The following is a 22,046-nucleotide window of genomic DNA, read 5'->3' on the forward strand; positions in this document are numbered from 1 at the left end:
TAGTTTGGTGTTATGTGATTACTGTGTACTTGAATTCGAGTTTACTTTTATTTGAGAGAATTAGTAAATTCAGTCAATGCTTTTTTAAAATATTTTAAAAACATTAATGGACCATTATTTTATTCATTTATTCTTTTTTAAAAATTTTTTATTTGTAATTGGACACAATACCTTTATTTTATTTATTTATTTTTATGTGGTACTGAGAATCAAGCCCTGTGCTTTACACATGCTAAGCAAGTGCTCTACCACTGAGCCACAACCCCAGCCCTAGTCTATGGTTTTCTGTAAGACAATATTCAAAAGGCTAAGGAAAGTGTGGCTCATGTTCTCTGAATATAGTGACTCTAATCACTAGGCTTTTTTTCCTAGAAATATTCCAGAAGGTGTGCATAAGAATTTGGTAGAGAGATTTGTATCTTGATTGAATCATTTTTTACTTTAGGTCATTGCTGTGTTCAAGGATGTATTTGGTTCAAATTCTAACCCATACACAGGAACCAGACTATTTCATATCACTCCCTATGAAGTTCAGGTGAGGAGATAAAGATAACCCTCTATTCTTTTACAATTTTCTATGGTTTCTCTATTCCCACTACCATGTTTGCTTGTGATATGTCATTGGCATGTTTTTTCAGCTGGGCTACTCAGTCCTTTCCCGTGGCAGCTATGCTCCTCACCCATCTCGCCGGCCCCTTTCACTTCTGCACCAGTCATTCCAGTCCCTGGAGTCCATCATGAAATGTGTGCAGATGAGCTGGATGGTCATCCTTGTGGGGCCAGCCTCTGTTGGCAAGACCAGCCTGGTCCAGCTTTTGGCACAACTTACTGGCCACACATTAAAGATCATGGCCATGAACAGTGCAATGGATACTACTGAGCTTCTGGGTGGATTTGAGCAGGTAACATGTCTACCTTCACATTGTGAGGTAAAAGATAAAGCCCTGTGGATTGATTAAGAGTCTTCTGTGTTAGTGGTGACTACAGATAACAGTATCCTCTGACTCTGGCCAGTGCCTATGATAATGCGTTCCTATGTTCTGGATATTGCAGGTTGATCTCATACGACCTTGGAGGGAGCTGCTGGAGAAAGTGGAGGGTACTTTAAGGGCATTGTTACGGGATAGCCTTCTTATCAGTGCTGAGGATGCAGAAGTAGTGCTGCGTGCATGGAGCCATTTCCTTTTGACTTACAAACCCAAGTGTCTTGGAGAAGATGGTCAAGGTATCACAGTGGAAATTGTCAATAAACTGGAAGCGGTATTGCTACTTATGCAGAGACTCAATAATAAAATCAACTCATACTCCAAGGCAGGTATGTATATTTGGATGTGTATATCATACACTTGGCATTGCCCATATTGTATCCATTTATGGGAATATAATAGTGAATGTCATGCCCATATTTTTAATGAATTAACAATCAAAACTTCCTTGAAATTATAATGAAGCTGAGGTAACATATTATAGATTGATGATCCTAAAAAAGCAAACAGGAAAATGATTGCCTTATCAAGCTTTATGGCTCATTTTATATATATAAAGTTATAATGCTTAATTAGTTTCATGTGAAGTTTTTATTTTTTGATTTTTGGGGTTTTTTGGGGTGTTTTTGTTTTTACATATTAGTAATTTCTCAAAGTAAGCATTTTAAATTGAAAGAGTATGGATTTATAGGGTGTGTATGTTTACATAAGAGGAAAAATATCATTTCTGCCTGATTAACATGGAAACTTTAATCGTTCCTTTTGTAGTGGTACTTTTTCAAAAGGTGATGAGAATGCACTAAGGGACTCTTAAATGTAGAGGCCTATGAGTTGGTTTGTCATTAGATTGTCATCCTTTATTTCTAAAGACTGCTTGAAACTGAAGAGTTGATCCTCAGGGATAAAGAAATCAAACTTTTCACTTCTAGCTCTCTAATATAGTATAAAAGGGTATGATTTCACTGTTGAGTGATTTCTTGATTCAAGGCCACTATTTGAACTGGAAAATCTTTACTTATTTACTTAAATTAATTATTAAAGGGTATTTGATGGAGTCACATCACTTCATATATTTTTTTAAATATGAATATTGTAAAATTCAGCACAGATGAATTTATATTGATTAGTACACATTACACTGAAAAAATACATATAAAGTATATATATATATATATATATATATATATATATATGTACTTTTAATCCTTGACAAAATGTTATAGAAAAGATTACCTCCAAATCATAGATGAAGAAAGGAATGCTCATTAAAGTTAAATAATAAACTGCCCAGGGTCTTAAGATTAGACTAAGTTTTGAATCCAAGTTTTTGCACTATAAAGCTATGAATCTAGTGATGTATTATTTCTTTCAGAAGTCAATATAAAATTAGATATCTAGGATTAGGATGAGTTTTCGTAGCATATTTTCAGTATTTTCTAAAATTCATGTTGATTTATCAATTTCTTAGGGATATTAATAGAGTGAAAAAGCTGGATCTAAAATGGTTGATCTTTTTTATTTTTGGTTAAAAAATATTTTTCTCCATTTTTAACTATATATTTTAATGTCTTTTATGTGCATGTATGGTACTGGGGATTGAACCCAGGGCTACACTACCGCAGAGCTATACCCCCAGTCCCTCTTTAGAAAAATTTATTTTGAGACTAGATTTGCCCAGGCTGACGTCAAAATTGTTGTCCTCTTGTCTCATCCTCCCAAGTTACTGGGATTTAGGCATGTGCCATGATGGCCAGCTATATCTTAATGTTTCTATGATGAACTTTTATGGCTTTTAAAATATAGTTCTCATTATGTTTATAATTTTATTTTAAATCCCTTTGCATAATGAGCATATTTCTAATTGCTTGTATTGATGTCTTTATTTAATTTATGGGTGTGTTCTGTTGACTGCTTTTCTTCTCTTTATGGGCCTTATTTTCATTGTTCTTTGTATGTGTAGTAGTTTTGATCATATGCCAGACATTGTGAATTTAAGATGCTGAGTTCTGCATTTTGTTACTGTCTTTAGAGATTCTTGGGCTTTTCTTGGTGTAAGTTGCTTAAGGATCATTTTGATCTATTTGGGATTGCTTTTTAAAGGTAGGGGCTAGGGTGGCCTTTCCTCTAGTGTTGGATCACCCCACTGCTGAGGCCTGTATCTGCAGCATCTCACTAAGTATCCTGTATATTTGCTGGGGTCTCTACTTTGGTTGTTGAAGTGGATTGATACTCAACCTGTGTGAACTCTGGGAATTGTTCAGATCACATCTCTCTAGTAATTGTCCTTTTCTTGGAAGTTTTTGCTCATTTTTATAGAGCTTTATCCTTTACATGTGTATGCATTTAGTTATTTAGTCAAAAAGGCCCTTATTGGACATGGCTCAGGGTTACCATCTTGGTAAGACGCAAAGCAGCAGCTGCTTCTGTTAGGAGGGCAGCAGGTCCAGAGAGGCCATGGACCTGGCCCTGTCAGTGGAGCCAGAGCATGGGTATGCACACCACCTTCCTCACCATGGTGCTGTTGGCAGCAGCAGTCTGCACAAAAGCAGGAAAGTCTATTGTTTCTCAACAGTTTGTGGAAATGACCCAAACTTGGCTTGAAGCAGCTTTCCCAAAGCTCATGAACACTGGAAAACAGCATACGTTTGTTGAAACGGAGAGTGTAACAGATGCTATCATCCTATGGAGAAAGTATACATGGTACTAATAATCTCTACCAAAAACAGCAACAATTTAAAAGATTTGGAAACACTAAGGCTCTTCTCAAGAGTGATTCCTGAGTATTGCTGAGCCTTAGAGGAGAATGAAATATCTGAGCACTGTTTTGATTTGATTTTTGCTTTTTTTGATGGAATCGTTGCCCTGGGATACCAGGAGAATGTTAACCTGGCACAAATCAGAACCTTCACAGAAATGGATTCTCATGAGGAGAAAGTGTTGAGAGCAGTCAAGAACGTGAAGCTAAGGTTGAGATGCAGCGTAAAGCAAAAGAATTACCAGACGCCTGAAGAGATGCAGAGACACACAGGAAAAAAACCACTGGGATTTGGTATCTCTGCAGTATCTAGAGGCAGCACAGCTGCCATGATCACAAAAACCATCATTGAAACTGATAAACCAAAAGTGGCACCTGCACCAGCCAAGAATTCAGGTCCTAGCAAGGCTTTGGAATTTGGAGCCAAAGGAAAGGAAGTAGATAACTTTGTGGACAAATTGATATCTGAAAGTAAAACTATCATGTCCTCTAATACAGGCAAATGTACCTTTGAAGCAGCCAAAGTACATGCTCCACCTATTAAAATGGAACGTGTGTATATGAAGATTGAAGAAAAGATTACACTAACCTGTGTTTTGGTAACAGAATATGGAATTGCATGGCATGATCATGCTTAGGATCTAAGATGACAAACTTGGCCAAATTTGTCTTCGTTTGGAAAATGAAGATAAGAAAGGGGAACACCTACAGACTCATCCGAATGTGGATAAAAAACTTTTCACCTCAGAGTCTCTAATTGCCTTAAAGAATCCAGAGAAGTCATTTCCAGTCAATAGTGTTGTAGGATTGCTAAAATTGAGACTACAGACCACAGAGGAATCTTTTATTCCACTGAAAATTAATTGCTGGAGTAGAAATGGCTGTGATGTCAAGATAGAATATGAGCTACAGGAAGATAATTTAGAACTGAAAGATGTAGTTATCACCGTCCCACTTCCATCAATTGTTGGCACACCAGTGATTGATGAGATCATGGGGAGTATCAACATGACAGTTGATGAAATACCTTGGAGTGGTGCCTGCCAGTGATTGATGAGATCTACATTTTGGGTACTTGAGCCAAAACAGTCTTTGGAATGCATTCACATTCCTCAACTTCACCACCTACCTCCTTCTTCCTGATTGCTCTTTCATCAGTCTTCTCCTTTCTAGCAGAAAAGAGGTAATGATTTTGGAGGCTCTGAGTTCAGTGATACTTTTTGCCAGTCCATTTAGCCCTGAACTATCAGAGAAACTCCATTTCCACCACTGAAGTTGTAGTATTTCAAGAGGCTGTTGATTATATTGGTTGTGTAGGAATTATTCTTGTGTTCTGTATTTCCTTGCAGCCAACCTAGCATTTTCCACCAGCCTGTCTATCCCTGTATCTTGAAATCTTTCCTCCCCCTAAACCTTTTGAGTGTCATCATATAATGATTGTTTCTCAGCTCCATTTCACCCATTACTTTTTCAATGGAGAACAGCATCAGCCAGCCCATCTTTGGCCTTTAACCCAGTATTGCACTTAGTAGGGTAGGGGTCTAGTGGCTGCAGGCCCTGGCAGTGGGAAGAGGCAGGTGACCTCTATTTGGAGACCACTGCTCCCTCTGAACATCCAGCCCTCCATGCAAAGAGTGTACTGTACGTGAAGCAAAGCAGTCATAAACGGCTGACTGGAATTGCTTGCCAAAGAAATTTCTGGCCTTTCCCTTTCCCCTAACTGCATCTGGGAGGAATCCTTATCTCTAGCTTGGTTTCCACATGAGGTTTTTCTGAGGAAGGGGACTGGGACAAGAAGTGTGTCTTATAGTTAAGTAGGCAAGAAATCGTATTAATCCATTTTTGAGAATTGCTTGTCTATATGATTTTTAAAAAGTCAAGTTTCATTTCACAGTTTTTTTTTCCTGAAATTACTTTTGGGGTAATACCTAAAATGAGAGACATTTTGTAACCCTGTAAAATACATAGGGAATATAACATTCCAGTGTACACAAAGAAAGTAAATTTTTTAATCAAATAGAGGATTATAAAATGAAAAAAAAAAAAAAAGAAAAGGCCCTTATTTAGATTTTTGGGAGTTCTTTATCTGAGTAGGTCCCTCCTCTCATATTCTTCTCATTCTAGTTACCTTGGTCTGTCCTCAACTTATTGAAGCCTCTGGGGTGCTTCCCTAGCATTCATGAGGCCCTGCTGCGTTCAATCCCCAGCACAAACAACTTCCAGGCAGAAATCCAGGGCAATTATATGGCTTAACCTTATCTTTTTTTTTCTCTTTTCCCTCAGATGTCACAGTTCTGTGCTGCATGTGTTTTCCGATGTCTAAAAGCAGTTGCTTTCCATATTTTCCCCAGTTTTCAAGTTTTTTATAGTGGGAGCTTAAGTTCAAGCATGTTCATAGCTTGAATTAGGAATCCAACATACATTATCTTGTGGTATGAAAATGGATCATGACATAATATAAAAAAAAAATCAGCTGAAAATTTTCCAGGGAGGGGCTGTTTAAACTATAGAGGATTTGGCAAATAAATACCAGTTGCTATTATAAATGCATGGTATGCCCATTATAAATGAAGTCCAGTTTAATGATTTTAGTTGCACTTCACCAACTTAAAGTGTTTTCATATAATAGTATAATATAGCAGTAAGTTAGAGAGCTTATCCTCTTTCTGCCATTTGAGAGATTATGGCTAAAGAAAAATTATTTTCCTTTCTGTCACCCACAGTCAACTTTGAGTATGTAGCCACTAATTCAAAAAACCACTGAAGTTTCTATCCCAAACCTAATTTTCTTACCTATGAAATCCTATTTATTATTCTGTTAAGAATCATTTAAAAAAACTGAGATTGAACCTAGGGCATGGCATATGATGGGCAAGTTCCGTTACTATACTACATCCCTAGTTCAATCTTTCTTTTAATAAATTCTTAGTTTTGGAGGTTGTTTTTCTGTTTTTGTTTTGCTTTGGTTTGAAAGTAGTGTGCATGTTGATCTTGTCTGTGATATTTCAGAGTTTGCCAAACTTGTGGAAGATTTCCGAAGTTTTGGGGTGAGGCTTATGCAGTCAACCAGTGGCCATAGTCATGGCACATTTGAATGGGTTGACAGCATATTAGTTCGGGCCCTGAAGTCTGGAGACTGGCTTCTGATGGACAATGTTAACTTCTGCAAGTAAGAACCTTATCCCCAATCATGAGTAGGCCTGATTGAAACTTGAGATATGCGTATCAGAGTAGAAAGCAAGATGGAATCTATATTTTTGATCCATTGTTTTTCTTAACTAGCAAATGCAGTTTCAGCCATATTTTGTAGACTTCCCCATGGCAAACAATAGTATTTGATCATTAAACACCTGAAGTAAAGATTAACAAAATTAAATTGCTTTTCCACATAACAATTCTTTTGAGTTGAGCCTTTTATTTTATTTTTTTATTTTTTTGGTACCAGAGATTTAATCCAGGGGCATGTAACCACTGAGCCATGTTTTCACCCCTTTTTATTTTTTAAGATAGGGTCTCCCTAAGTTGCTGAAGCTGGCTTAGAACTTGACATCCTCCAGCCTCAGCCTCTGGGATTAAAGTCATGCACCACCACATCTGGCTCTGTTAGGACCGATCTTTTTTTTTTAGGAGCAGTCTTAAATGCAGGTTTTTGAAATGTAGCATCTGACACAGATGCAGGCATTTAGCAAACATGCACTGATAATGACAGTTCAACCATATGTCACTTTTGATCCTAAAATAAGGAAAATGACAAGTGTGAAGCTACTGTACCTATACAATTAGCAAAACAGAAGCTCTCCCAAAGCTTTTGATTTATTTTGTGTTTTTGTGATGCTAGGGATTGAACCCAGCACCTTACACTTGCTAGGAAAGTACTGTACCACTGAACCATATCCCTGTCCCTTCCCTTAAAGCTTCTTTCTGAGTATTTTATGTTGAAATCCAGATACCTTTAAGTGGATTTGATAATATTGGGGTAGAGGAAGAGAAAGGCATATAGTACAGGGTGCTTACTATCATTTTCCTTAATTTCACTAATTATTTACAAATGTTTTATTTAGTGTGAATGAAGCTCTAGGCTATGTGCCTTAGAGAATGAGAAGGGGAATCAGTGGGAAATCTAAACTTCAGAGTTCTTTATGGGGAATGATCCATACTAAAAGGAATATATGGGTCAGAAGCAGTTGGAAAATAGAGTCACAGTAGCTTGTATGTATGTCTAACATCTGAGTTCTTTCTGTGCAGCCCATCAGTGCTGGATCGTTTGAATGCTTTGCTTGAACCTGGAGGCGTCCTCACCATTAGTGAAAGAGGAATGATAGATGGATCCACTCCCACAATAACACCCAATCCCAATTTCAGGTATTTGTATCTCTAATTTTTCTGCCTAAGAATCTGGCAGTCTTGGTAGCAGAGGTAGACATAGAGTAGGATCTCCTTATATGTTATACTTACACTGAGTTATGCATTCATTCATTTGGTTGAAACAGATATTTATTGAGGTTCTGCTGTTTGTCAGGCACTACTAGTCTCTGGGGGCACAGTGGTAAATGAGAGGTAAGGTCCTTCCCTTGGGTTGGTGAAAGGATGGAAGTTGGGAGACCAGTCACAATCCTTTTGCAGTAGTCAAGGCAGGAGGTAATCATGACTTAGACAAGGGTAATCAGATGCATGGGACTTGCTATTAGAGTTGTGAGTTGAGAAAATGGAGCAATGAAGGCACTTAAGTGTTTGCATTATGTAATTACGTAAATGAGAGTGTTTCATTGAGCAAGGGAATACTGGCAAGGAGCAGGTTTGGGATGGGGAGGGTCAGCAGGGAATCATCTGTTCTTTCTTGAACATAAGTGTGAGATGACAGATGGCTAGATGGGATGTTGATGGACATTGAATGTAAGAAATTATTACAGGAGAACACAGTTTTTTTTTCTGCTCTCTGTGAGTTAGAATGATGAATTGTCACTGCTTGATTTGGGAAATATCGGAAAGTAGGTTTTGAAAAACTGATTTGCAATGTTGATACTTGTTGGAAGAAGAATATAGAATAATGTAGGAGATGGTGTGGTCCCTTGCTTTATTAGTGGTGTCTTCCTATATGAACTCCCTAGAGATGTACCACATAGGCTTTGTCCTTACAAGTTATTGCTGAGCTACAAAATGAGTTGCACTGGGATTTAAAATATTTTCTTTTCCTCTGAATTGCCATCTTACCAGGCTTTTTCTTTCAATGGATCCTGTTCATGGAGAAATATCCAGAGCTATGAGAAATCGTGGACTCGAAGTCTACATTTCAGGAGAAGGCGATGAGAGCATTCCCGACAACCTGGATTTGAAAGTTCTGCTGCACAGCCTTGGATTGGTTGGAGACAGTGTGTGTGACATACTCTTGTCTCTACACATGGAGACCCAAAGCACTATTATAGGTGAGGTGCTTGACCTCTGGGCCTCTACAGTTTTTGTTCTATAGAAATTCATGTTGGAGTTCTTACATTTAGTGTACGTGGAAATATAAATTATCACAAAGCCTGTTAAACGTATGTGTCCAGACACCTCAGCATATCAGGGTGTGGCATAGGAGTCAATATTTTGAAGATGCTCCCCAGGTAAATGATGCATGCAGGTACTAAGATTCATTAGCTTTACCTCTTGAGGATGGAACAAAGAGGAAACTTTGAGTTAAAAAAGATACAGCTCTGACTTATTTCAAATATTTCAGTATATAAACGGGGTCAATAATAGTAAATTAAATACTGTATTTTTAATAATTACGATATGTTTGATACAGTGCTGGTTGCTTATTTAGTTCTGCAAGACATTTGTTTCCATTTTATTTTTTTTTATTTTTTTTAATATTATTTATTTATTTTTTTTGTCGGACACAAAATCTTTGTATGTGGTGCCGAGGATAGAACCTGGGCCACATGCATGCCAGGCCAGCGTGCTACCGCCTGAGCCACATCCCCAGCCTCTTGTTTCCATTTTACAGATACAGCTCAGGAAGTTTGAGTAATTTGTTAAAGTCAGTTAATTTTGATAGCTGGGATTTCAAATAGGCTTTAAAATCCAACAAACCTGTGGTCCTTCATGAGGTAATGATCATTTTTATACCTTCAGTGTGAGTCAGGCATGAGATTCTGGATATAGGTGTCAGGTTTTATCATGCCTGTGAAGAGGTCCCCCACATTATACTGCAGGTAATCAACAAGAGAGGAAGGGAGGAAACATAGGAGGTAGGAATTTGAATGTTCTTAAAAGTCTATTATTCCTGCCCTCAGGAGATTCTAGTTTATGTAGAGGCTATTTACTAAAGTAAATACTTGGGTGGGGTTGTCTAATAGGAAGTTTGATGTGAGAGCAGAATTTTTCCACTTTCATCAGAGGTTTTGAAGAATCTGTTGCTCATAGATGGCAATATTTTCCCTTTTATAGGTTCTCCAGCATCTTCTGTGTCTACTCTAATTCAGACAGCCATACTCATTGTCCAGTACCTGCAGCGAGGGTTGAGTTTAGACAGAGCCTTTTTTGAAGCATGCCGGGAAGTATATGTTGTCTCCCAGCATTCAGCAGCAAACCAGAAGGTACTGTGAAATGTTTTGGACAGCTTTCAAAGTTGTAATACACTGTACTATTGAGTAGGGGGAAATTATTCTTATAGATGGCAACTTTAACAATGTAAGAGAATTGACCTCTGCAGTTTTTCTCTAGTGAAGATTTGGTGTCCAGGTACTTTCTGGAAGATAGCTTAAATATAAATATTCCTTTCAAGAAACATCTATCATCAAAAGTAGAATTTAAATTTAACTTCTGGTATTGAATGTTGAAGAATGTGTCTAAGAGTTATTGGGAGAGGGTCATGTGGTCATTTGTCTGCTAACGTTTTTGGTAACAGCACTTACCTGTGGGGCCTTTGTACCTTGTGTGTTCTCTCTCTCTCTCTCTCTCAATTATAGATAGACACAATACCTTTATTGTATTTATTTATTTTATATGGTGCTGAGGATCAAACCCAGTGCCTCACGCATGCCAGGTAGGTGTTCTACCACTGAACCAGAACCCTAGCCTCTGTGTTTTATCTCTTGCCAGCTCGTGCAGGCTTTACTGGAAAAATGTGTTTCTTCTCTGCGAGCACGGGAAACCTGGGGAAACTCAATTCTTGCCACTGGACTGTGGCCAGATTCTGTGCCCTCAGCTCTCTTTGCTACCGAAGATTCTCATCTCTCTATTGTCCGAAGGGATGGACAGATCCTAGCATACTGTCTCAACAGGATGAGCATGAAAACCAGCAGCTGGGTGAGGTCAGTGGAGCCCACAGCTTGTGTGCCTCCTTGTTTCTGAAATGATTTTTGCTTTTGCTTGTAATGGTCAGAACACAATATATTCAACCTATATTATGTAGCCATTTATTTATCCAGCTATCATATTTTTATTGTTTATTGCTTATTGTAGTATCCCTCCCCATTTATTATTTTTTAAGGTTGTGTGTATGTACGTTCATGTTTTAATTATCCTTGTGTGGGGAATCATCATTTTTTCCTCTTTGCTACAATATTTGCAAATTAGTTTTCATGGTTCTTTGAAATGTGAAATAAAAGGTTGTTCTACTATTAACTTTGTCTCATTTCAATGAATTTCAGGAGTCAGCCTCTTACCTTGCAAGACTTAGAGAAAATTATGCAGTCTTCCAACCCTGAGAACCTGAAATTCAATGCAGTAGAGGTGGAAACATATTGGATCGATGAACCAGATGTTTTGGCCATGGCTGTTAAACTGCTCATAGAAAGAGCAACAAATCAGGATTGGATGCTCAGAGTTAAATGGCTTTATCATTTAGCCAAGAACATACCACAGGGGCTTGGTGAGTAGAAAAGCTTAATTTGCACTATTTATATGCACTCACTTAATCTTGTTTAAATGCCTCAGCATCTATGTTATTCTATGACTATGCTTGCAAAATTACAACTGAGAGTTCTTGTAGCAAGAGGTTTGTGACAGAGTATTATTATTTATATGGTTCAATTTAAAAGCAAGTCTTTTTTTTTTTTTTTTTTTGGTATTGAGGATTAAACCCAAAGGTGCATTACCACTGAAGTGCATCCCCAGTCCTTTTTGTTTTTATTTATTTTTGTGGTGCTAGGGATCAAACTCAGGGCCTTGTGCCTGTGACGCAAGCACTCTACCAACTAAGCTATATCCCCAGACCCAATTTTTTAAATTTTGAAACAGGTGTCACTAAATTGCTGAGACAGATCTTGAACTTGTCCTCTTGCCTCATCTTCCCAGATGCTGTGGTCATAGGGGTATACCACCACACACAGCTAGGAGCAATTCTGTCCCTGAATGTTTCACATGATAAATGATTGTTCCAGTGTAATTCTTAGTACTCCAGATTCATCAAATTCAAAAAACAATGTACTATATTATGTTACTTTTTAGTTTTGAACATTTGCTTTTTTACTGTACTACTGGGGTACAGCCATTCTGTCTGGGAATGGTATTGTTTTTGATCAGCTCATTTCTCCTTAAAGTACATATGGTTGTAATTTCATTTTAATACCAATGCTCCAAGCTGTCACACTGACTTTCTTGGTACTTTATTCAGAGAGGGAAAAAAAAAGCAGTAATAACATTATTTAAGTTATAAAGGACATTAAATTTGTTAATAGAAGTTGTTGACTAAATTACCTAGTTTACATGAAAGTTTCTACTCCAAGAGAACTTGTAGGTAAGCCACTGACTGTCTTTTATCATGTGACACATGGTAATCTAAGTATGTGTAAAGAGAATTTATATAAGTATTCTTATCTGCATTGTCTTCTATGATAGCCACCAGTCAGAGAGCTACTGTCATATAAACAAATATAAAAGAATTGAAATTAAATAAAATCTAAGTCTTAGTTGCACTAGCCACATTTCAAGTGCTCAGAGGTGACAAATATGGAACACTTAAATCATTGCAGAAAGTTTAGTTGGATAGCAATGCTTTAGAGTCTAACATTGCTTCTTCTTTCTCCACAGAGTCAATACAAATTAATTTGGAAGCCAGTGCTGCATCTCTTAGGAATTTTTACTCAAATTCTCTCTCAGCTGGGGTCAGGAATATCTTCAAACTATTACAAGCAAATATAACAGGTTTGCACCTGCTTTTGATTTTAGGTCTTGCCACTGTTTTAGAAACTTGGGCTTTTGAGTTTATAGGGAAGACACCCATCACATCTACACTGTAGGAGTATTTTTTGGAGGTTCAGGATATCTAGATATAAACCTTCCATTATCTGAAGGAAAATGATATACAGTGTACTGGAAAGTATTCAAGATGACTATTTTTTAAGAATAACAAATAAGAGAACAAACTTACTTTTAGTTTTGAAACAGAATAAGATAAAGTTTACAGAGCATAAACAACAAAGAAAAGCAAATTTAATTTTTTATACTTGCATTTTCATTTGTTGACTTAAATATTACCATTAGCCATTTGTTTTGGGAAAAATATGTGTGATATTTTTGTGCTAAACCAATTACCTTATGCACACTGAAGACAATGAATATATTTGGAAGAAATCACATAATAGAGAAAACTATGGTCGTATTATGGCTGAACTAAATCATGGCTTTCCAAGTATAGAAGTCTTCAGGAACTCGGATATAAAGGACACCAGCAGGTTTCATTTTTCAGCAGACACTGTTCTTTATCTATTAGAACACATTAGCTCTAATATTTTCTTTTTCTCTTGTGTAACTGTCTATATTACTGGACTTTGGAATATGAGGTCCTTAAAGTACCTTGCCATTCACAGTATGCTCATGGTAGTCTACAATGAAGTGGATGGTTCTTAAACTATTCCATTGAACTGTCATGCCTAGCAACCTTCAAATTACAGTTACATTATTTGTGTATTATTTCCTTCTTTTGAGTTTTCACAACTAAAGAGTCAGAGTCTTGCTGTTGTTGGCTACTTTAGAGAAAACATACGAAGTCTAAGTCAAAGGTTTATGAAGCAGCATATGACTCTAAAGATTTTATTTTTTTTTAAAAAAGATGGGGGTCTTGCTAAGTTCCCTAGGCTGGTCTCAAACACTTGGGCTCAAGCCATCCTCCTGCCTCAGCCTCCTGAGTAGCTAGTATTACAGATATGTTAACCATGTCTGAGTGGGAAATTGGTTCGAAGCATAACATCCTGAGATGCTTTTCTTATTGGAAGCAGATAACAAAATATACTCTCATTTTTCGCCATTTAAGTTTGTTTTTGTTTTTGTCTTGATGGTAAATTGTGATAGATTGGGTAATTGTCCCTAGGAATTCTTTTCAGACCAGTAAGTGGGCTCTAAGGAAATGGATTCGTTATTAGGATGTTTATATTCTTGCAGGGATTACCTTTAATTGGCAGAATTTTTCTTTCTGTCCTATAGTGAAATGGATTTTCAGAACTTGTAGATGTTGTGCTTTCCTTTCATTGTAGATGTGTTTCCTTTCATTCAGAAAGGAAATAGAATAAAAGCTATTGAGTGTTGCTTTCTAGTATCCTGAATTAAAACCCATAGAATTTCTGTTTCACTTCTTCCCCATCAGATAATCAGTGTGATCCAAGTAAAACAAAGAAAATATTCAACTGAAACTTGTAGGCTAGGTGTTTAAAACTCTTTTTTTCTTTTTTTAACTAGATGACTTTGTGATCCCTCTGGACCCCCGGTGGAATATACAGGCTTTGGACATTATTAGAAATTCAATGGACTATGATCCACAAACGGACCAGCCCAAGCAGCTCTTTTCCCTTTTAGAATCAGTTGCAAACAAGTAGGTGAAACCTCGGGCTCTGGACTCTGTTCATCTCACTGGCTCACATATTATACATTTCATACGACTCTGTCAAATGTAGCTGTATGTTTTATTTTGTGAACCTAATAAGTGATAAAAGTGCTAGAAATGAGTACCTTCAATCTTAGCATTAATGGGATTTAGTAATCTTTCATCATAGATAGCCATGTTTATATTTATAATTCTGTACAGTTCCTCCCTTTTTTGTCTACTTGTTCTCTTACGTGTCCTTTCCTTAGCTGTCTGTCCACATTATTTCTCATACTCAGAAGTTGGAGATGTACATAGCACCTGCATATATATGTACACACTCACATGTAAACTTACATAATTATATTTAAACTGGTCTTTCCTTATTTTTATGGTAGCAGCCACGAATATTTTTTACCATGTAATTTTTTGGCCAGTAGTTGGCCATCGGTGTAACAAATTTTTTTTTAAAACTGTAGTGTTCATTACAGGAAAGTACACTACAAATTGTGATTTTGATGAGGATGCCCAAAGTGAACCCATGAGTGTGGTATGCTCTAGCACTTTGGACGCTGCCTTTAACCAGTAATTATTGTGATTTTGAATCTTGTTCCAGGACAATTGTTTATCTTGACCGGGAAAAACGAATTTTTACTGAAACAAATTTGATTTCTGTTGGTGGCAAAAAGTTAAGAAATAGTGTTTTAAGAATGTCCTTTGAATTTCATAAAGGTAAGAACACTTTATCTTTTGTGTTGTTCAGTGGAGCATCTGATTGTATTATGTGGCTAATGTTGAAAGATATTGAACAGCAACTGTTACTTTGATTACTTCTGATTTGTTGTCCTGATTTTAAACAGGCCATGTCCTCTTACTCAGTAGTAATGACTAACAATTACTAAGCACTCACTCTGTGCCAGGTGCTTATTAGCTAAAGACTTTACATGTCCTCGATCTCATTTACTTTCTATAGTAATCCTATGAAGTAAGTAGGTCCTCACTTTATGAATGAGAAAAGGGAGGCATGGAGATGCTTTAGATCACATCTTTAGCAGTTGCACTAGGACTTGAAAAGTAGGCCTGTTGGTTATAAAAGATCATATTCAGAGGCATTTGGTTATAAGATTACTTTTTTCCCTTCCTCCTTAACTTTTGTAAATTGAAAAAACAATAAAAATAATTTAAACTATGGTAGTGTAAAAATTGAAAAAGTTGATCCTTACAGCAGCTACTATTAGTAGTAGATTCATTTGTACCTTTTCATACCTGTCTTAACTATCCATCTAAACCTATATACACTTGGTTTTGTTTTGTATTTAAATCCTTATATGAAATATGCATCTTTATAATTTCCATTTTATGTTAAGACATTTATGAGATTAGGGATGTAGCTCAATAATAGAGCACTTGACTAATATATGTGAAACGTGGGTTCAATCCCCAGCACCATTAAATAATATGAAATATAACATTATTTCTATCTTTAGGCATATATACCTCATCTGTTGAATTTAATAATAGGCACAGAATTTGCTTTTAATTTTTGACCTTTCCAAATTGATCTTTGGATTAGTAACAACATTAAATTCTAAATTACAATTTATTTTGAAAATGTCTAGAGATGAATTTAAACCTGATGGAATATTCTTATTTATGTCATCTCCAAGATCCAGAGAGCTATCACAGCCTGCCCCATGAAATTGTGGTCAATCTTGCTGCTTTTTTTGAACTTTGTGATGCAGTAATCCTGCTCTGGGTACAATCCCCCCAAGGTGTGGTGTCTGACGCCAATATCATTGAGGTGAGGCATTATATCTGTTTTTATGTTAAATAATATTTGTGTTGGCACAAAGATTTTTTTTTTTAAGAGACCAAACTAACTTTAGTTTCTTTTGTATGTCAAATATTATTTGAGAGATCTAACTGTTGTTAATAGTATTATTTATGCAGCCATATATTTTAAAGCTTTATGGAGGTATAATTGACATATGTTGGGTATACTTATGAAACCATTATCACAATCAACATAGCAAACATTTGCCACATATGTAAAAATTTTCTCATGTCCTTTTTGTTTATTCTTCCTTTGTTTTTGCCTATACCCAATTATGTGGTCATTGATATGATTTCTTTTATAGATCAGGTGCATTTTCGTTGGCTGTAATTGTGCCATATATGTTCTTTTTGTCTGGATAGTTCATTTTGAGATGCACCCATATGATTTCATCATTTCTTGTTATTGTTGATACTGTCTTTGTCAATGTATAATTTATTCATCTATTCACTTATTGATGGACATTTGGATTTTAACAGATTTTAATTTAATTAAGTTTTTTTAGTGGAGAAAGGAAAAGACATTGCCAAATATGGGCTAAATGGAATTTTGATTCCAGATTATTCTAGGAAGTCTTATAGAATAGCAGGTCTTAAAACTTTTAGGCTTGAGATCCCTTTATAATCTGAAAAGTTCTTAAAGACCACAGAGAATTTTATTTATGTCATTACATCTGTCGTATTTTGAACTAAAACTGAGAAACAACAAAATTCATAACCTTGCTTAAAAATACAGTAACCCCATTTTATGTTAATGTGACTGATTTTAGTAAACACAAATTTTTAAAAAAATATTTTTGATCTTGGATAGGCAGAATTAATATTATTAAAATGACCATACTTCCAAAAGCACTATACAGATTTAACGTAATTCCGATCAAAATTCCAATGACATTCCTTATAGAAATAAAAAAAGCAATCATGAAATTCATCTGGAAAAATAAGAGACCCAGAATAGCTAGAGCAATACTTAGCAGGAAGAGTGAAGCAGGTGGTATCACAATACCAGACTTCAAACTATACTACAGAGCAATAGTAACAAAAACAGCATGGTATTGGCACCAAAACAGTCTGGTAGACCAATGGTACAGAATAGAGGACACAGAGACTAACCAACATAATTATAGTTATCTTATATTAGACAAAGGTGGTAAGAACATACATTGAAGAAAAGATAGCCTCTTCAACAGTGCTGGGAAAACTGGAAATGTATATGCAACAAAATGAAATTAAACCCCTCTCTCTCACCATGCACAAATTTAAAATGGATCAAGGACTTAGAAATACAACCAGAGACCCTGCGTCTAATAGAAGAAAAAGTAGGCCCTAATCTCCATCATGTGGGATTAGGCCCTAACTTCCTTAAGACTCCTATGGTGCAAGAATTAAAATCAAGAATCAATAAATGGGATGGACTCAAACTAAAAAGGTTCTTCTCAGCAAAGAAAACAATCTGTGAGGTGAATAGAGAGCCTACATCTTGGGAGCATATCTTTACCCCTCACACATCAGATAGAGCACTAATCACTAGGGTATATAAAGAACTCAAAAAGCTAAACACCAAAAATCCAAATAACCCAATCAATAAATGGGCCAAGGAACTGAACAGACACCTCTCAGAAGATGAGGTACAATCAATCAACAAATAATGAAAAAATGTTCATCATCGCTAGCAATTAGAGAAATACAAATCAAACCACTCTAAGATTTCATGTCACTCCAGTCAGAATGGCAGCTATTGTGAAGACAAACAACAATAAGTGTTGGCGAGGATGTGGGGAAAAAGGTACACTCATACACTGCTGGTGGGACTGCAAATTGGTGTAGCCAACATGGAAAGCAGTATGGAAATTTCTTGGAAAATTGGGAATGGAACCACCATTTGACCCAGCTATCCCTCTCCTCAGTCTATACCCAAAGGACTTAAAAACAGCATACTATCTCATATAAATAAAATTTAAAAAATTAGTTATACATAGACACAATATCTTAAAAAAACTTTTTTTAGTTGTACATGGACAATAACTTTGTTTTATTAATTTATTTTTATATGATGCTGAAGATCGAACCCAGGGCCTTGCATGTACTAGGCGAGCACTCTGCCACTGAGCCACAACTGCAGCCCCCAGACACAATATCTTTATTTTGTTCATTTTTATGTGGTGCTCAGGATGGAACCCCGTGCCTCACATGTGAGAGAAAAGCTCTCCAACAGAGCTATTTTTGAAAATAAAAATTAGTGAGAAGAGTGGAACTGGTTGACATTTTTCCAAGTCTTTTTCTGTCTGTCTTAGGATAAGAAATCTGGATTTTTTACATCTGCTTCTGCATTCAGTGTCTTGTAGAATGTTGTTTGGGTTTAAGTTTGTAAAGAAAAACTGGCCTCCCATAGTTAAGAGCTTGGAAAGGGAAAGAATACTTTTAATATCTATTTCCTATAATAATGAATATTCTTGGATAGCACACCACAAATTGACAAAAAGTTTGTCATGGTCACTTACACTGTGACCATTTGAAACCTGAAAAACATATTTGCAGAACTTGTCATGCGTGATAATCCATTATTTAGTTTGCACTTTGGATTTGGATAACAAAACTCTGAGGAGGATAACACAAAGGCTAGTTTACATTTTTGCTGGCCCTGACATCAAAATTTATGAAGGTCATTAGAGCCTCAGAGAGGGTTGTTATCTGGCCAGGGAAGGCCAAGATTTATGAGGTGTCACTAAAGTTTGAGAGAGGGCTGCTATCTGGTCAGAAAGAACCAGGCATGGGTGAGTTCAAGGCCCGGGCAGGCATTCCAAGTTAGTTCAGAATTTGCAGTAATTTATAGTAAAACCAAAATTATCTTTTCATGGCTTTGTGGCAAGATGGCTCCCAATTTTAAGAGAAAATCAGGCTAGGTCTATCAGTATCTGTGGATTCCATATCCTCAGATTCTACCAACTTCAGGTTGAAAAAAATTGTTTTAATTGCAACTCTACTAAACATATGTAGACTTTTTTCCTTGGCAGTATCGCCTAATAAACATAATGTAGCAACTATTTGCATGGTAATTACATTGTATTAGGTATTATAAATAATTTGGATAATTACTTCAAGTATGCAGGAGAATGTGTTTAGGTTTTAGGCAAATATACCACATGTATTATATTTTGAGCATTATTTTCCCCCAAGTATACTGAGAGATAACTATACTCTCAAATATTTTTCTTGAAGTGACAGATTCTGTTCATTTATACTCACCATAATTTTGCCAAATACCCAATCATAGTTTGTCCTTTTTGTATACAATTTATTTAAATGTCAATTCTGAAAAAAATAAGTGAATAACATATTATTATAACATAGCTTTGACCTGAAAGAGCTCATAAAGATAATCACTAGAGACTAGTATAAATAGCATTGCTGGAGACTCAGTTACATGATTTGTATTACAAAGCTACATTAATGAAAATGGTATGGTATAGTCCAAGAATAGGCATGTAGACCACTGAAACAAAACAGAATTCACAAGTGTGCTTCCATGTATGTGGTCTATTTTCTTTTATTTTGCCAATATGAAAAGGTAATTTAATGGAGGAAAAACATTCTCTTCAACAAATAGTGATGGAATTAGATGTCCACATAAAGTAAGAATAAGCTTCTCCCCCTACCTCATTATTACATACAAGTTACCTCAACCTAAGCTGGATGGTTCACATGCCTATAATCCCAGTGACTTGGAAGCAATGCAAGATAAACAGAAGTTTGAGGCCAGTCTGGGCAACGCGTAGTCTCTTTCTCAAAATAAAGGATGAAGGGTATAAGCTCAAAGGTGGAATGCCACTGGGTTTCATCCGCAGGACCCCACACACAAAATAGAATGAGGCCTTTTAATAAAAAAACTGAAACTATGAACAATTAAGAGAAAACCTTTACAATTTAAGGATAAGCAAAGATTTCTTAGAATCTTCATAAAAGAAAAAATAAACTAATGAATTAGATTTTGTCAACATTAAAAATTTACATTCATCAGTACTTCTAAGAAAAATCTGTGAAATTGTTTACAAAATACTTGAATTATGTAAGATAGCTAAGAATAATAAGACAACCCAATTTTTACAATGAACAGATTTGAATAGATGCTTCTCCAAAGATATATAAATGCCTAGTAAGAACTTGAAAAATTATAATATCAGCAGTTATCAAAGGAATATAAATTAAAACTGCAGTAAGTTTTCACTCATCAAAATAGCTCAAATTAAAATCATTAACAATAGCTAGTGATTGGCAATTAGTGACTGAGAAGGAACTGGAACAACTGGGACTCTTCTCTGCTGGTTGTAATACAAAACAGCTGCTTTGTGTTGCATTTGTCAATTTCTCATGAAATGATATATACAGTTTACTATATGACCCAATAATTTCATTCTTTGTAAATTACATTACATTACAAAGAATGAAATTATTATTGTACTTGAAGTACAAAGAAAAAAAGGCTTTTGTTTTGTCTGCCTTAATTTTCTTAACAAATTTTCTAGTCTAGCTTTAAACCTCTTGTGTATGTAAGTTGAGTTGAGTCCTTTCAAGAGATGTCTGTGAGTAGTCTTGGCTTATTTTGTTTTTAGATCTTAGATTCTTTAAGATGGCGGGACCGGTTTTGGACTGTGGCTGACACAGTAAAAGTGGATGCTCCAGGTCTGGCTTTGCTTGCTCTCCATTGGCACTGGGTTTTAAAACATTTAGTCCATCAAATCCCCCAACGCCTGATGAATCATGAAGACAAGTAAGACTCATATTTAGGGAATAATATGTGTAAAGATAAGAGGGTTTAGAATTAAAACTGCTATTTCTTATTTAATTTTGGTTTATTCTGTTGGCATACTATAGAAAATATTGAATGTAAATGACTTCTTTTCCTATCCAGCATTTCCTCCTTATTTCCCTTCTGCTCTTTTTCTCCTTTAAAGATATTACAAAGAGGTTCAGACCGTGTCAGAACATATTCAAAATTGTCTTGGTAGCCCAACTGGTGGCTTCATTGGTATAAAGAGGTTGCAGAAGTTCCTGGGACGACCATTTCCTTTCAAGGTATACCTGGAAACATATAGTAAATTAAAAGAATCAAGTTCTTCTAAAACTCTGGCACGTGGGATCTGGCATTCAGCCAGACTCATCCTTACTGCAAAGCTTAATTCATAACTGTTCAATGAATGCTGCTAATGTATTTGTTAAATGTTATCATTTTACTTATTCCTGAGGCTAAGGCTGGGTAGAGCTCTAACTTTATTACTCTAGAATCTCTCCAGAGCAATATGAGTAAAGAAACCCTGTGTTTTCTAGAAGCATGAAAAAAAAATCTTAAATTTTTTTTTTTCCTAAAAATCTAGGGTGCTGAAAAAAAACAACAACATAGTTCAGCTCTCTAATAGGCTCTCCTGGGTTTTATTGTTTCAGGACAAGCTAGTGGTAGAGTGTTTTTCACAGTTGAGAATCCTCAACAGAGCCCTTGCCATCAGAGAGCAGATGCCTATCGTTGGGGAGAGTGGATGGCAGGAAGATTTCAGTCGTCTCCAAGTGGTTGCTTCTGAGTGGACATTAAAGAAAAGTCTCCTGCAGGCCTGGGGATTGATCCTCAGAGCTAATATTCTAGAAGATGTCAATCTAGGTAATATATTCTGGTATTTGAATGACCGTCAACACTCTG

At 36.1% G+C, this 22,046-nt stretch overlaps 1 protein-coding gene and 1 pseudogene across 2 annotated transcripts in view; both read left to right on the top strand.

Annotated features, from left to right (window-relative positions):
- The window catches only part of Mdn1 (midasin AAA ATPase 1), a 148,840-nt gene that overhangs the window by 79,513 nt on the left and 47,281 nt on the right, over window positions 1-22,046 (top strand). For both annotated transcript variants that reach the window (XR_009225852.1, XM_046431427.2), the window contains exons 41-56: window positions 446-535; window positions 639-902; window positions 1,054-1,315; window positions 6,751-6,910; window positions 7,987-8,103; window positions 8,956-9,164; window positions 10,171-10,319; window positions 10,825-11,036; window positions 11,376-11,596; window positions 12,757-12,870; window positions 14,401-14,533; window positions 15,141-15,256; window positions 16,192-16,325; window positions 20,968-21,125; window positions 21,310-21,430; window positions 21,797-22,007. Coding sequence is in view for 1 of the 2 variants with exons in the window: in XM_046431427.2 (XP_046287383.1) it covers window positions 446-535; window positions 639-902; window positions 1,054-1,315; window positions 6,751-6,910; window positions 7,987-8,103; window positions 8,956-9,164; window positions 10,171-10,319; window positions 10,825-11,036; window positions 11,376-11,596; window positions 12,757-12,870; window positions 14,401-14,533; window positions 15,141-15,256; window positions 16,192-16,325; window positions 20,968-21,125; window positions 21,310-21,430; window positions 21,797-22,007 (2,671 nt within the window). In the remaining variant the exon portion in view is untranslated. The remainder of the gene's footprint in view (window positions 1-445; window positions 536-638; window positions 903-1,053; window positions 1,316-6,750; window positions 6,911-7,986; window positions 8,104-8,955; window positions 9,165-10,170; window positions 10,320-10,824; window positions 11,037-11,375; window positions 11,597-12,756; window positions 12,871-14,400; window positions 14,534-15,140; window positions 15,257-16,191; window positions 16,326-20,967; window positions 21,126-21,309; window positions 21,431-21,796; window positions 22,008-22,046) is intronic.
- On the top strand, window positions 2,190-6,728 carry LOC131423799 (coatomer subunit delta-like; annotated as a pseudogene).

The sequence above is a fragment of the Marmota monax genome, unplaced genomic scaffold (assembly GCF_021218885.2).
Source record: "Marmota monax isolate L192 unplaced genomic scaffold, Marmota_monax_Labrador192_F-V1.1 WCK01_AAM20220418_F8-fsc00013, whole genome shotgun sequence".
Classification (NCBI taxonomy): domain Eukaryota; kingdom Metazoa; phylum Chordata; class Mammalia; order Rodentia; family Sciuridae; genus Marmota; species Marmota monax.